Source organism: Sesamum indicum, linkage group LG8 (genome assembly GCF_026168435.1).
Source record: "Sesamum indicum cultivar Baizhima isolate 11 linkage group LG8, ASM2616843v1, whole genome shotgun sequence".
NCBI lineage: Eukaryota > Viridiplantae > Streptophyta > Magnoliopsida > Lamiales > Pedaliaceae > Sesamum > Sesamum indicum.
In genome coordinates, this window is record NC_142664.1 from 8,283,869 (window position 1) to 8,300,872 (window position 17,004).

Here is a 17,004-nt window from a genome sequence, read left to right on the forward strand (position 1 = left end):
ATCTCAATATACTCCTTCCTAAGAAGCAAATATGAATGATACATAATGGAAAGGGCATAAGCTATTCTATAAGTTATAGAATATGGTCTGTTACCTTCCTTTATTAGATCTTTTCTCTTAAAATCTTGAGGAAGGGTTAAAACTCTACTGAAATCTTGGTCTGCTAGGTTGTATGCAATCCTAGGATGAATGTCAAATATCAATTTTCCTGCTTATAGATTTCCTATCATTGTTCCAAGACAACCATCTCTTAAGTTATTGATTCTTCTATTCATTTTCGATAAATGTTTCTAAATTCAATTCCTTCCTTAAAAGTTGCTTTTATTACTACTTCAATAGTTTCTATGTGGATCCATTTCATAGTAACAGCTACGTCTTCTTTAAGCTTACTTAATTTTTCAAGAATTTCTTCTTTAGGAATTAATTGCATCTCCATCACATTACCAGTAAGTTCCATAGGTATAGAAAACTCAAATGAACTTACTTTGTACATTATGTGATGCTTCCTTTGGTTCAGTCCTATCTAGCTCAGGACTTTCCCAATTCCTCCAATCCTAAATCCATCTTATGGGTTTAGGTTGGAATATTTTCGCATGATTCTTTCCATAGTTTTTTGTGACACCGTCATTCTGGAAAAGAATCCTGATAGGCTTTCGGAAGTTTGAAGCCTATCTCCCTCGTTGTAATTATTCTGACTCAGTTGAAGATCCATTCAATCAGTCTGTATTTCCTCCTCATAGACGTTTTCGTCTGAACGAAGATCTTCGAATTGGTAGATGGCTACCAAATCGCCATAGTAAACTGCGTCTAGAATATCATCCGTGGCTTCAAATTTTCGCAATTCACCACGTTTCTATTGGCAATCGGGGGATATATGTCCTTTTTCTCTGCAGGTCCAGCAATTGTAGTGTTTGAAACTTTCATTGGCTCGGATATGTGCTCATCTGTATGTTCTTCTTGTAGGGGTTCTTCTGGTGTATTTTGCATCTGCTCGTCTACATCCTTAGGATGAAGCCCTTGTTGGTCCTGTTCTTTGTCCAGATTCATATGTTCTGGCTTTGGACTTGGACCACTTTGATCTTCACCGGAAAAAGGTTCTCCTAGAACTCCTGAGGTAGGAGTTACTACTTTGCTTCCTCCTTTTCCTTGGCTCGCTTGATTATCCTGTAACAATTGGAAAATCATGATTATCACAACAAAGAGGAGTTCGTTTGATTTTACCTCTTAGTCATTTCATGTTCTTTTGGATGGATGCTTGATAACACCAATCCTTCAATTTGTCTTTAAGGAAAGACATTCTTCATGCCACTGAATCTAGTTGTCCTTCAGGTACTTTCTATGACTGAATCAACATTTCCTTCCATGGACTGCATATTTTTGCAAAGAACATTGGAGCTGCTACCTCTGTTGCTGCTCCACTTTGAAAAAAATACTTGCGGAACAAATAGATATATTCATCTACTACAGAAATACTTGTTAATTCAAGGCTGAAGAGAGCTTGTGCATATTCTCTAGCCTTTTCTGCTCTACTTCCTCCAAAGTATCCATCTTCGATGATGTGTATCTGGATAAGCTTTCCTAGCCAGTCTGCTATCGCACCTTTCAAATCTTCAGCAAGGATAGTGGCTTTGGTATCTTCTAAGGTATTATCCCATTCGATCTTCGCAGATCCCCTCCAAGCTGAACTCAACAAGCTTTATGAAGTTTTCCTTGTTGAGCTCTAAGGTAGTTGCTGCTATCTTGATGACTGCAACCCATTCGTCTATCAATTTCTCGATATTTCGAAAATCGATAATATCTAGGTTCAGTATAGTGCCATATGGATGTAAGGGCTGGAGAATGATCCTTGCCCAAGGTGTTTTTCAGGGACTCCTTTTGGATTTCTTCTTGGATTTTTCTTTACCTTTATTCCCACAAATGTTAGAGTGGCATTAGTATGGAAATCTGAACTTCCTCTCATCGATTGATCCTGTGGATGATAATTAGAACATGTACTTCCCTCTGGCTGTGGTAGTGCTGAAGTGATTTCATTGGTTGGATATTGACTAAATTGACAAGCCCGAGTTAGGAAAAGGATTCTGCCAATTCTTGTAGATCTGATAGATCTGCTCTTGTTACCTCCATTATTTTATAGATCTGATAGATGCGATAATAGATCTTCTCTAAACTTTAGCTTTGAAATCTCCGTGGCCTTCCCCTTCTGGTGTAGAAGAGGTACTGTTCCAAGGGAGTCCCTTATTCGCTCCTGTCTGGATTTTGATATCTCAAGGTTCTCCCTTTGATTTCTCTTCAGATCTGTAATTTCTGCCCTTAGATCTCTAAGGCCCTTATGTAGATCCGGAAGGATCTTAAGGACTTCGTCCACCTTTTGGCTCAAAGATTCTACTTTCATAGGTATATGGATTAACCTATGTCCATAGTCTTGAACCGTTCTTTAGATCTACCTCATATCTTGAGAGATCTTTGATGTATCTGGCTCGAGTTCCTTCCAATCAGTCATAATTTTTAGAACTAAAATTATGTAGGAATTTACCCGTTCCATTTCTCCTGGCTAGAATTCTATCATGGACTTCAGTGGAGTGTAGACGCCTCACTGCATTTCCTGGTAGTACTTGTCAAACCTCAAAATTTTTCAGCCACTCTTGTTCTTCTTCTGGCGTGAAAAGTTTTGGATCAATCCTCTTGGGACCGTTGTAACACTTGTCAAGAATTTTCATGAGAAATTCTCTTCTTTGTATTTCCAGAATCTGAAAATGTTTCCTATCTTCAGAGTAACTCAAACTTTCGTTCAGTTCCATTTTCTCTTAAAGAGTCTCCTCCGTTAGTGGATAAATAATATCAAAATATAATATAATAATAAATTTCTTCAATAAACCTAGGCTCTGATACCATTTTGTCGAGTATGGATGAAAAATTATAATTTTACTGTAAATGGACTAAAACAATTCTTTTAAATTTGCACAGGGGTAAAAATATCCTAAAATTGTCCAAAAACCCGTCTGTGGTCCTAACTTAAGCGACTCTGCAAGTTACTGGACTTAATTGAAAATGCGTAAACATAATGGTCTAAAATTGAATGCGGGGAAACTTATTGGACCAAATTAATCTTTTTCCCTATATTTAATTAGAGTAAATATATGATGGACATAATTAAGTGGACTTGAATTAAATTAGATTTAATTAAGATTGATTGGATCATGTTTTTTAATTAATTAAAATCGGCCAAGCCATTAATTAAGTTGGTGGAAATGATTAGAATAGAAAATTATTGACTAACAAATTCACTTTTGAAAAATGTCATCTTACTGATCCTTTATTTGGAATAAAGGATGTTATTACCTAATGGATGGTTAAATGAACCTAGATATATTGTAATGCATCCATACAAGGTATATATAGGTCTATTTGTTATTTTGAATAACTAGTGAATATAAAGCAAGAAAATAATTTCCTTCTCTCCAGTTCCACCTCTCGGCCGAATCCCCTCTTGTGCATACTTGGTGTGGTTTTGCTCCTCAATTTTTTTTCTAGCAAATAGAGTTTTGGAATCCCATGTTCTGGTGTGCTGTGGACATACCTTTAGAGGGTTTCTACATTGAAGCCTTGCGTGAAGGGATCAAACGAACGAGGTTCAAAATAAATCAAATCAAAGGTGACTCTTGATTTATATTTATGTACCTCTCGTTTTACATTCAACTAATTGCCTTGTTAATTTTATTATTTTTGTTTACTTTATTAACCACATCGAACGCCCGGGAACTCCAAGGGTACACCCCATGATTTTATGGCTTCCTTGCGATTTCATTTTATTTAAGCAATTTATTTTAACCGCTTCCGCTTGCGCGTTGCCAGGCTGATCCACTTGCACTTTTCGGTGCCCTTCCAAGTTGTATCAGAGCCCAGTTATCATGTAGGGGCTATGGTATTGTGTGAATAAGCATGAAAATGTGTTCTTTATTTCTTTTGAAGCATGATATATTTTTTTTACTTATTCTTTGATAATTATATGAGAAAAGTAATTCGTTTAATTTTTGCGATTTTGGATGATTTAAGTATTTTATGAAAATTGATTTTTCTAATAAAATACTTATTTTAATTTCAGTTGAATGTGTGAAAATAAAAAAAAAATTGGTACTGTAGCAGTGCACTACTGATCTGCAATGCACAGCATGTGCGTAGCCGGGCGCGCGCGAGGGCGGTTGTGTGGCCGCTGCGCTGCTGCTGCTGACGACTGAATGCTAGGCCGTTTTTCACCGTTTTTGCGGAAAATTGAATTTTCTAATTTCTGCATATTTTTTGAAAAATATTTATCGTTGCTGAGATAATTTTGGACAAAATTAGAATTTTTTGATAATTAAATTGATTTAATTAATGTGGTTTAATTGTGTGTATTGGATGTACAAGGTTTAATCATCCATATGAGTTGCAAATATTATTTTCTGCATATAATTGTTTGTCGTGTTATTGGATATTGCGATATTTTTGGGATGTTCATTTTCTTGTCTATGATGATCAATTGTTATTCTATGTTAGAATAATTGTGAAGGGATGATCACGCAGCCCTAGACCGCATGTATCTCTTTTAATTTTTTTTGGGTGGGCCCATGTGCTCTTGTGATTTTATTTTGTCCCCCCTTCTCGTTTTTAGCCTTGAAATAACAAGGCTTGCTATCTCCCTCTTAATATACTCCCTCCAACTTCTGATCGGGGTTTCTTATTCAAATTGTAACGAGAGTAGTATAGGACCTTTGAAGATACTTTTTCGTTTCTAGCAAGCCTATGGAGAATAAGGCCCATGAAGGAGGAGGTCCACAGAGAAGGCGGCCCATGGAGAAATCACAAGGCCCATCTATATGTTGACGGGTAATATTACTTTGTAATAGCATAGGGCCACCTTAGACAGACCATAGACTTACTGCGGGCTTAGTAGGTCACATAAGTTGGGCTCGTGATCATCCAACAGGGGTATGCTAGGTTCATTACATGCGATGTGTTTCTTTAATACTTTGTATTTATGCATGCAATGTTTACATATGATGAGGTCTCGGTCTAAACTCAAAGTAACTCTCACTTTGTTGGACCAAGTTGAATATTAGGCCATAATGGGCTTAGATCAAAATAGTTTCGATCTAGCCAAGTCTTCCATATAAAGCAATGTGGTGAGGAAGCTACCGTATCTGAAGTGTGGTGTCAGGAGTTCTGGCACACTTGGAATAGAGGAGAGTTGCACCATAGTTGTGAATAAAGGAACATTTTCACCATTTTCTTATCTAACGAGTCATGGGCGGTGACGAATGAAATGTGATTTCATTGATGAGTTTGGCCTGACACCGAGTAACATGATTCGCTTGGAGTTCTCGGAAACATATGAAGAGGTGAGGCAAAAGATCTTGGGAATCTCAGGGGATGAGAATGGTATTGGATACCTCCCACGAGATTTTTGCCTTGTAAATCATAAAAGTGAGGCATGGCAAATTCACTTGTGGCTTCCAAGCCCACTAGGAAAGGCTATTCCTTAAACCCCACTTGAGAGTGGTGAGCTTTTGTATAAATAGTGGGAGAGTTAAAGACTAAAGATCAAGTCGTTTAGCTTACTCATAATATTACAATAATTGGCTGATTTCATTTTAATTTTCTATTGTGTAGAAAATGTCTATGAATCCTTTAACCATGATAATGAAGACTAATTAATTCAATGGCACTAACTACAACGAATGGCTGCAAAATCTAACGATTGCCATATATTTCGAGAAATAGGGCTATGTTTTGGACAAGCCATTCCCAAAGGCTTTGCTGGAAGGGTCCTCGCTGGAAGAACGTGTCACATTGGTTTCGATGTCCAATGACATCCAAAAGCAATATGATAGGCTGGATGATGTTCCCTCGATAATGCTCCGCATGAAGAAAGTTTATGTGGTTCCTGATAGGCATATTAGATATGCTACCACGAATGTATTCTTAGGGACCAAGACGGCCGAAGAATTGTCTGTACAAACTCATAGGGTTAAGATGCTATCCCTAGTGGAGAAGGTCGAAGACCTTAAAGCTGGGCTTGACAATGACACATACATTGACATGATTTTTAAGTCACTTCCTTTGTCCTACAACCCATTTATTATTAACTACAACATGAACGGACTTGAGAAGTCTATTCATGAGTATTTAATATGCTGGTCCAATACAAGGCGACGACCCACAAATCTATACCGACGGAATTAGTAGGAGAGATTTCAGCCTCCAAAGCGAAAGGCAAGAGGGCCGGACATTGGAAGAGGAAGAAGGGTAAAGGAAAAGAGATTGCATCTGTTGCTAGTTCTTTGAGCGCTCCTACTGCTTTCATTAGAATGGGCAAAGGGAAAGAGAAGGTTGGCGGTTCTTAACGGTTGAAGGGGCATTCATTGCCAAGGAAAGGGGCATTAGAAGAGGGAGTGCCCACAACTCCTCTCCAACCTAAGTACATTTGTGATTGAAGTGACTATGATAACTAATTCTGCTTCTTGGGTATGGATACCGGCTGTGGAGCTCATATCTGCAATAACTTGCAGGTGTTGGATAAAATAAAAGACTGTTATTATGCACCAAGCATGTTCAAAAATATCATTTCCAATCCTGTTTTACACAATGATGATTATATATTTGCAATAAATAAAAATAGTTTTTATTGGATGATTGATAATAACTATCATTTGCTTGGTACATTAGTAAATGGTGTTTATATTCTCCAAGAGTCTAATTGGATTATGCCTGCCCAACATAAACAAAAATTAGATAATCATGAAAATGCACAGTTTCGGCATGCAAAGTTAGGCCATATCTCAAAAGATAGGATGAGAAAGTTGGTAAACTCAAACTTACGAATCCCGTCAAAAAGGGAAAATGACCAACAACTCGTTTGTTGGACAAAGTGTATTTGCGAACGGTCTTTTTGATTTGATCCATACAGACGTCTGTGGATCATTAAATACTTCGGCTAGAGGAGGATTCTCGTACTTCATAACATTTATCAAACTGACCGTAAAATTAAAGTCCTCCGGTCGGATCGAGGCGGAGAGTATTTAAATGGTGAGTTCATTGATTATTTAAAGGAAAATAGAATTCTCTCTTAATAGACTCCTACTGGAATGCCAAAACTGAATGGCATTGCTGAAAGGAGGAATCGAACCCTGTTGGACATGGTTCTATCCACGATGACTTTTACAGAATTGGCCCCTTCTTTCTAGGGTCACGCTCTTGAGACGGTGGCTTAATTACATAACATGGTGCCATCGAAGACAGTGCCCTAGACGCCATATGAGATATGGCAAGCCTACGTCCTACAAGTACTTGAGAGTGTGGGGTAGTCCCGCATACGTCAAGAGGCTAGTGGGAGGCAAACTAGACTCGAGGTCTAATCTGTTCAAGTTTGTCGGATATCCAAAAGGAACTGCGAGATAGTACTTGTATGATCCATCTAAGCAAAACGTTTTTATCTGAAGGAACGCAGTGGTCTTGGAAAAGAGTTTTTCTACGGATAGTCGATGCAATTTGGTACTACTTAAGGAAACAAGTCAAACACCTCAACAGAACAAAAGAACATCATTTGAGCCTATAGTTCCCATTGATGGTGCTCCAGTCCTTGTAGGATGACTAGGGAATCGCGACCACCTAATAGGTATGGATTCTTGGGACTAACCAGTCAATTGGATAATGATCTAAGGACGTATCAAGAAGCGATGTCGGTCATCGATTCAGATAAGTGGCTTGAGGCTATGAAATCTGAAATGGACTCAATAGGTTTAAATAAAGTTTTAACCCTCGTACACCCACCTAAAGGTGTTAAACCTGTTGGGTGCAAATTGGTCTACAAATACAAGTTTGAAGCTGACGGAAAGGTTACAAGCTTCAAGGTTGGGCTCGTGGAAAATGATACACTTAATGACCCGGGGTTGATTTCGAGGAAACCTATTCGCCTGTAGACATGGCCAAGTCCATTAGGATTCTGCTTACCATAGGAACAAGGTCTGACTATGAAATATGGAACACGGACGTGAAAACGACATTTCTCAATGGTTTCGTTGAGGAAGAGATCTACATTGTTCAGCCAAAGGGTTTCACTTCCCACGAGAAGAACAGAAGGCCTATCGTCTCCAAATGTCCATCTATGGCCTCAAATAAGCTTTCTAAAGCTGGAACACACGTTTTGATGAAGTCATACGGGGTTATGATTTCATCAAGAATGGATTTGATCCTTGTGTATTCAAGAAGATCAGTGGGAGCGCGGTTGCGTACCTTGTGTTTTATGTATATGATATCTCACTAATTGGGAATGGTGTTAGGATGTTAGGCAATATTAAAGCATGGTTGTCCACACAATTTTTCATAAAGGATATGGGTGATCCTCTTACATTCTTGGCATCAAGAGTTATAGGGATAGATCTAGAAGGATGTTAGGACTAACCCAATCTTCATATATTGAGAAATCTTGAAGAGATTCAAGATGCAGAACTCAAAACAAGGATTCCTTCCCATGAGGCATGGGATTAAGATATCCAATAAACAGTCTCCCAAAACTGATGAGGAGCTTAAAAGGATGTCGGACATCCCTTATGTTTCAACCGTAGGAAGCATTCAGTATGTTGTCCAGTACACCAGGCCAGATGTTGCGTACGCTTTGAGTGTGACGAGCAGATATCAGGCATGCACCAGGGAGACACAGTTAAGACAATACTTAAGTAACTGAAAAAGACTAAAGATGTGTTCTTGATTTACGGTAGTGGAGAATTGATATTGAAAGGCTACAATGATGCTAGTTCGCAATCGGACGATGATGATGCCAAGTCTCAATCAGGTTTTGTATTCAAATTGAATGGTGGTGTGGTTGCTTAGAAAAAGTACCAAGTAGGATACCACAACGGATTCCAGCATGAAAGCTGAATACATAGTAATTTCGGAAGCAGCTGAGGAAGCAATTTCGATGAAAAAATACATCCAAGAGTTGGGTGTGGTATATAGAATTGTTGAGCCCGTAGTTATCTTCTGGGATAACAATGGGGTAATAGCACAAGCAAAGAAACCAAGATCTCATCACCGTTCCAAACATATTCTTAAACGCTACCATCTGCTTAGAGAGATGGTGAGCAAAGGCGACGTCAGGACAGACCGAGTTAGCTCAACAGAAAACACAGAGGATCCACTTATTAAGCCAATGTCTCAAATTTCACATGCTCGACATTTGGATAAGACGGGTTTGAGGTCGATGGTTTATTGGATTTAGGTCAAGTGGGAGATTGTTAGAATAGATGACCTGAAAGCTAATTGGATTGGAATGTTTGTAATCTATTCCGGCAATAACTCAATTTTATGTAATATTATTCAATGAATAAAATTAGTATTTGCTATTGGCATTTCTTTTGTTTTGCCCATTACATTTATGTTTGCACTTCTTTCAAACATCACAACAAAGCCCACAGACCACATTGAACAATTGTGCAATAGTTAGAAATGTGCATTAGATAGCGGTCATGAACCAACTTTTAGGATTTGGTTAGAAATATTCTGAATCAAGGACCTCGAGAATGGGCATCGAAGTGTCCTATAGAGACTTGCATTATGAGTCACATTCATTTGATGAGTTCTGTGTTTCATCAGGGGCAGATGTGTTAATGGTGATCTTAATAGGTCGATTGACTCACGGGATCATCATATGCCTTGGAGGCTTGGTCGGTATGACTTGAGTACCTAGCTCCGATAGTACGCGACCAGTCCTCAGACTTGAGGAATCACGGCAGTCACGTGCATGCGATTACTGTATCATAGATTTGTGTGAGAGGTGATCGTATCATAGACATGGTCATCATAGGCCCTGTCTTGTGCTTTCAAAGTATGTAGAGAAAACGGTTAGTTCCAAGAAGAGGATCCATCCCCTGTCAAAACATGACAGAGGCATCGCCTATGCACATGGAGATGCGTTAACGCTCTAAAAACCTGTGGCCACAGTCATTGGTTGAATACAAAAAATAGGTTCCTCATTCGAGCAATTTGGCATGATGCGACCTTAAGTATTAAGCATAGACGCCTAGTCCAAGATGGGAACTGACACCTAATTCCATGTTGTAGACTATGGCCAGGAGACGGTAGATGGAATGACCGTACTAGTATAGACTCGGGGCCTAAAAGTTCACATGGATTTGCACCTAGTCTCTAGTGCCATGGACCGTTGCTAGAAGGTCACCATGATGATGGCTTTCTTACTCAAGGATTGATCAATAATTATTAATTAAATTTAATTTAATTAATAATAGTGGTGGACACTAGCTCAAGTCTAGCTGAAAATTGAACCTATACAGTCACACATAAATCACTAATAAGGGACGAGTAATTAATTAAGAATTAATTTTATAAGCAATTGACATACATATATATATGAGAGAGAACCATTGGATGGATAACCCCAAGGATAAATTATTTTGATTAATTTAAATTAGGCTTGCCCTTTGTATTTAATAAGTTGGACTTATTATTTAATAAAAGCTTATTGGGTTCATATATTTAAATGGATTAACTTTAAGATGGACTTAATTAAGTAGGATTTAATTAAGATTGATTGGGCCTTGTATTTTAATTAATTAAAATAAGCCCAAGCCCATTAATTAAGTTGGTGGAAATAATTTGGAAAGGAAAATATTGAGTAACAAATTCACTTTTGTAAAGTGTCATGTTAGTGATTTTTTATTTCGAATAAAGGATCTTATTAACTTATGGATGGTTAAATGAACCTCAACATATTTTATTTCATCCATCGAAGGAATATATATGTATATTAATTATTTAGAATAACTAATGAATACATAAAAAAGCAAGAAAATAATTTCCTTCTCTCCAATTCCACCTCTCGGCCTAACCCCCTCTTGTACACACTTGGTGTATGTTTTCTCGTCAATTCTTTTCTAGCAAATTAAGTTGAGGAATCTCAAGTTCTGGTGTGGTGTGGTGTGGGCGAAGCTTTAGAAGGTTTCTACGCTGAAGACTTGCGTGAACGGATTAAACGAACGAGGTTCAAAATAAACAAATGCAAGGTTATTCTCGATTTACATTTATGTACCTCACGTTTTCATTCAACCAATAGCTCTGTTAATTTTAATATTGTCATTTATTTTACTAACTACATCGAACTCCCTGCAACTCCAAGGGTACACCCCTTGAAATTATGATTTCATTGTGATTTCGTTTTAGTTACGCAATTTATTTTAACTGCTTCCACTAGTGCGTTCCCGGGCCGATCCACTCGTTGTTTCCGCTGACCTTTCACCACTACCCAAATATGGTCTCGCGAGTCGTGGTACATTTAGAATAGAAGGCAAGCTTCATTATTGTTATGAACAAAGGAACACGGTCGTTGTTTCCCTATCTCACGAGTCATGGGGGGTGATAATTGAGGTGTGACTTGGTAGATGGGTCGGGCTTAACACCAGGTAGCATGGTTCATTTGGAGTCCTCGGAATCATGTAAAGAGTTGAGACAAAATATCTTGGGAATCTCATAGAATGAGAATCGCATTGGTTGCCTCCCAGATGGCTTTTTCCATGTGAATCATAAAAGTGGGCATGGTAAATTGTTCTTGTGGATCCCAAGCCCACTAGGAAGGGATGTACCAAAACCCCACTCGAGAGTGGTGGGATTTTGTTGAAATAGTAGCAGAACTGAATGACTAAAAGACCAAGTCTTAACACAAAATAATATTGGAATAATCTAATTATTCTTTCTACTCTGCATTGAGAACACATGTCTTAGAAATGTTTTCCAATTTATTTTTTGACATTTATTTCTTAAATGGAATGCAAAGAATTAAATTGGCTGAAAAAATCGAAGGATTGTCCTCGATTTTCAAACTTGGCTTATGCCATGGTGAAGCCAATTCCATCAGACTTGTGAATGGATTCCTTACTAAAAAAGACCATACCAGTATGGACTCGGAAATCTAAATGCTCATACGGAAATTTAGCTAGTCTCTAATGCCATGGACCGTTGCTACACGACCACCTATGGTGACGAGTTTTCTTGATTATGAGTTAATCAAGAAATACTAATTAATAATAGTGTTAGATCCCAAGTCTAACTGAAAGGTGAACCTAAAGAATCACACACAAATCACTGAAAATGAACATAGAATTAATTTGAAAATAATTCCATAAATAATTTGATTACTTACAAAGAGGGATTAATTGAATGGAAAAGGGCCCAAGAATAAATTAATGGCATTAATATATATTTGGTTTGTCCTATAATTTAATAAGTTGGATCTTATTAAAGAATAAGGATAATATAGGTATAAGTATTTAATTAGATTAAATAGAATTTGAGCTCAATTAAATTGGATTTTTATTAAAGATTTAATAAAAATTCATTGGCTTGTATTTTTATAAGGGTAAGAATTGTTCAAGCTCAATTATTTTGAGCCAAGGAAAATTCCATGGAAGGAAATAAATGGCTACCAAATTGCAGTTTTGGAAAGTTCAATTCTAGCCATTTTTGGGGACCTTTTTATTTGGAATAAAGAGAAATATACCTTGTAGATAATAGAATATAGTTAGAAACATTCTTAATTATCTAAACAAGATATATATATATATATATATGAAATATAGTTATTTGGGAAATAATTATGATGATCATTACAAAAAAAAAAAAAAAAAATCTCCTCCTTTCCCCAAAAACCATTTGGCCACCCCCTTCTCTCTTTGTACACTTGGTGTTTTTTCTTTCATTCTTATCTAGAAAGAGGACGTAGAGATCTCGACTGCAGTGTGATGTGGAAGAATTAGAGGGTTCCTATGTTGAAGACTCAAATGAGAAACATTTCATGGTATCATTTTTCACCCTTTCAGTTTTTTTGGTTTTGGTAATCCAACATCAGCCTTATGTAGGTTTTATTTTTAGTACATCGAACGCCCAGGAACTGCAAGGGTACACCCTTTGAACTCATTTATTTTCTGTATTTAATTTTTGCTATTATGCATTTTATTTATCGCTTCCGCTTGCACGTTCTCGGCCGTACCACGCGATCCCCTTCAAGACCATGTCTTGAGCTTATCAATAATATTACTATCGTCTGCATATTTCTATTTAATTCTATCATGTAGAAAATGTCTAAGAATCGCTTAACCCTGATAATGGAGACTAATAAATTTAATGGCACAAACTACAACAATCGGCTGCAAAATCTAAAGATTGTCCTAAATTTCAAGAATCAGGTCTATGTCTTCGACAAGTCGCTCCCGACGACATTACTGAAAGGATCCTTGCTCAAAGAATGTGTGACGTTCGAGAGGTGGCATGAGAACAACTGCAAGGTCCGCTGTACCATATTAGCTTTGATGATCAATGACTTCCAAAAGAAATATGATAGGTTGGAATACATTCCCTCGATAATGCTTCACATAAAGGAAGTTTATGCAACTCCTGATAGGCATATTAGATATGCCGCTACAAAAGCATTTTTCGTGACAAAGATGACTGAAGGATTTTCTATGCAAAGGCATGGCGTCAAAATGCTTCCCTCGCAGAGAAGCTCAAAGACCTCAAAGCTGGGCTTGACTGTGTCATGTACATCAATGTGATCCTCCATTTACTTCCTCCCTCTTGTGACCCATTTATCATTAACTACAACATGAATGGACTTGAGAAGTCTAGTCATGGGTTAATTAATATGTTGGTCCAATACAAGGCAACGACCCACAAGTTTGTACCATCAGTATTGATAGGAGAAACTTTGATCTCCAAGGCAAAAGGCAAGAAGGCCGGAAGCTGGAAGAGGAAGAAGGGAAAAGGAAAAGTCGTCTTAGCCACTTTTAGCGCTCCAAGCACCCCTGTTGCTCCAGTGTAAAAGGAAAAATGGAAAGGGAAGAACGACGGTTCAAAGCGATCAAGAAAAAATGATGTTTGCATTCATAGTCAAGTAAAGGAGCATTGGAAGAGGGAGTGCCCACAACTCCTCTCCAACCAAAGCACTTTGTGATTCAAGTAAATATGATAACTAATTCTGCTTCTTAGGTATTGGATACCGGCTGTGGAGCTCACATCTACAATGATATGCAAGTGCTGGAAAGAAGCAGAAGGCCACATAAGAACGAAATGGTCCTAAGGCTTGGTGATGGCAAGGCCGTAGCAGCTGAAACTGTGGGATCACTCAACTTAGCTATTAGTAATCGTATTCGGATAGAATTAAAGAACTGTTATTATATATTGAGCAAAATAAAAAACATTATTTTCTTTCCTGTTTTAGACAATGGTTATGCATTTAAGATCGATAAAAATAGTTTTTATTTGATGATTGATGATAACCTTCATCTACTTAATACATTAACAAACGATCTTTATATTCTCCAGCAGTTATATTGAATTATTATTGCCCAACACAACTGAAAATTAGGTAATCATGAAAACACACAGATTTGGCATGCAAGGTTAGGTCATATCTCTATAGAAATGATGAGGGAGTTGGCAGAATTAAGGAGTCTAGAGGAAGAGGACTTGGATAAAAATAAACTTTCGAATCTTGTCCAAAAGAGGAAATGACCAAGAAACCTTTTTTTGGACAAAGTACGCTTGCCACTGGTCTGTTGGACTTAATCTACACAGATGTCTGTGGACCACTAAATACTCCGGCTAAAGGAGGATACTCGTATTTCATAACTTTTACTGATGATCACTCAGTGTATGGTTATGTTACCTCATGAGGTTCAAGTTTGACCCCTTTGGATGATATAAGGAATTCAGACTTGAAGTAGAGAATCAAACAAGTTATAAGATCAAAACCCTTATGTCAGACCGAGGTAGGGAATATTTAAGTAGTGAGCTTATGGATCACCTAAAAGAGAATGGAATTATCTATCAGTGGACTCCTCTTGGAACGCTGCAGCTTAACGGTGTGGCTGAAAAGAGAGATCGATCCCTATTGGACATGGTTCGATCCAAATGAGTTTTGGCCAACTACCCTTGTCTTTTTGGGAATACGCTCTAGAGACAGCGACCAAGTTGCTCAACATGGCGCCATCTAAAGCTATGCCCCAAAACGCCATATAAGTTATGGCACGGCAAGCCAGCATTCTGCAAGTACTTGGGAGTGTATGGTAGCCCGACATACATCAAAGAGGCTAGTAGGAGACAAACTAGAATCAAGATCTAGTCTGTCCAAGTTTGTTGGTTATCCAAAAAAAGCTACTGGGTATTATTTCTATGACCCATCAAGACAAAATATTTTTGTCTCGAGAAACGTAATATTCTTGTAAAAGGGTTTTCCAATGGATAGCCAATGTGATGAGGAACTGCTTGAAGATTCATGTGAGATACCTCATCAAGATAATGCAACACTATCTGTACCTACGGTCCCAATATTAGTGCTCCAGTTCTCTGTAGGTCAACTAGAATATGTCAACGTCCTGATAGGTATGGATTCTTAGGCTTGACTAGCCAATAGACAGTGATGCAACAACATACAGAGAAGCGATGTATGGCATCAACTCGAATAAGTGGCTTGAGGCCATGAAATCTGAAATGGACTCGATGGTTCGAATCAAGTTGGACCCTCGTGCACCCACCTAAAGGTGTTAAGCCAGTTGGTTGCAAATGGGCATACAAACATAAGCTTGGAGCTAGCGGGGAGGTACCTTCAAGGATAGGTTCGTGGCAAAAACACACTCAACAACCCGAGGTCAACTTTGAGAAAACTGATTCGCCCGTGGCAATGACTAAGTCCGTTAGGATACTGCTTGCCATAGCAGCGTGGTATGACTTTGAAATATGGCAGATGGACGTTAAAACGGCCTTCTTGAACGATTTCACCGAGTAAGTGTTCTACATGGATCAGCCAGAAGGGTTTTTCTGTAGAAAAAATAGAAAGTTTGTCATCTCTAGAGGTCCATCTCTGGCTTCAAACAAGGTTGCTGGAACACGAAGATCAGAGGGAGCTCGGTTACGTACCCTCTTTATGTTGACAATTTGTTGCTCATTGGGAACGATGTCAAGATATTAGGAAACATAAAAGCATGGTTGTCCACTCAATTTCCCATGAAGCATATGGATGAGGCTTCCTACATCTTGGCATCATGTATAGAGATAGATCCAAAAGGATGTTAGCATTAACTCAATCCTTGTACATTGAAAAAGTCTTGAAGAAATTCAAGATGGAAAACTCAAAATGAGGATTCCTTCCAATGAGGCATGGGATTAAGCTATCCAAGAAACAGTCTCCCAAGACTGATGAAGAACTTAAATGGATGTCAGACATTCTCTTTAATGTAGTAGGCCCGATTCGCATACGCTTTAAAAGTAACTACCAAATATCAGGTGTGTGCTGGTGAAGCATATTGAAGTCCAGTCAAGACCATACTTATGTACCTGAAAAGGACTAAAGATATGTTCTTGATATATACAGTGGTGGATAATTTATAATGGAATACTACAGTGATGCTAACTTTCAGTCCGACATAATGATGCCAACTTTCAATCATGTTTTGTAATCGAGCTAAATGGTGGTGTGGTTACTTGAAAAGTTACAAGCAAGCTACCACAGCAGATTCCTCTTGGAACAAGTGACCAAAAAGTCAATTAGATTGTTGGTTTTCAGAACCATTCAAGCAATATTTATTTAAACAATGTTGTCCCGACGAATATGAAAAGTATTCGTCCTGGCGTATGTATCTGTTGTGCTTACCAAATTACACCAAGTACTACTTTCACATCACAACAGATGCTCACATACCACTTTGTAACCCCTGTAGTTGGCGTATATGAAATTTCTGTGGGTTAGTTGACAAGGTCGTCATATGAAAGCCTTAGAGGCTTGGTCGGTATGACTTCAGTCCCTGGCTTCGATAGTATGACAGTAGTCCTCAGACTTGAGGAATCACAATAGACATGTACAAGCGATGTGTATCTTTAATTTGTGCGAGAGGTGATCGTGTCAGAGGCATGGTTATTACAAGCCATGTCCAGTGCAGTCAAAGCATGTAGAGATGATGGTGAGGT

At 38.1% G+C, this 17,004-nt stretch overlaps 1 protein-coding gene across 1 annotated transcript; it reads left to right on the plus strand.

Annotated features, from left to right (window-relative positions):
* Positions 1 to 13,148: 13,148 nt before the first annotated feature.
* On the plus strand, positions 13,149 to 13,595 carry LOC105179431 (uncharacterized). Its single transcript, XM_011103050.1, has one exon. It carries the CDS (start codon positions 13,149 to 13,151, stop codon positions 13,593 to 13,595), a length of 447 nt encoding a protein of 148 aa, XP_011101352.1.
* The last annotated feature ends 3,409 nt before the right edge of the window (positions 13,596 to 17,004 follow it).

What these genes read in the sequence shown, in the direction of transcription:
- LOC105179431 (XM_011103050.1), top strand. Translation starts at nt 13,149, where the DNA reads ATGGAGACTAATAAATTTAATGGCACAAACTACAACAATCGGCTGCAA.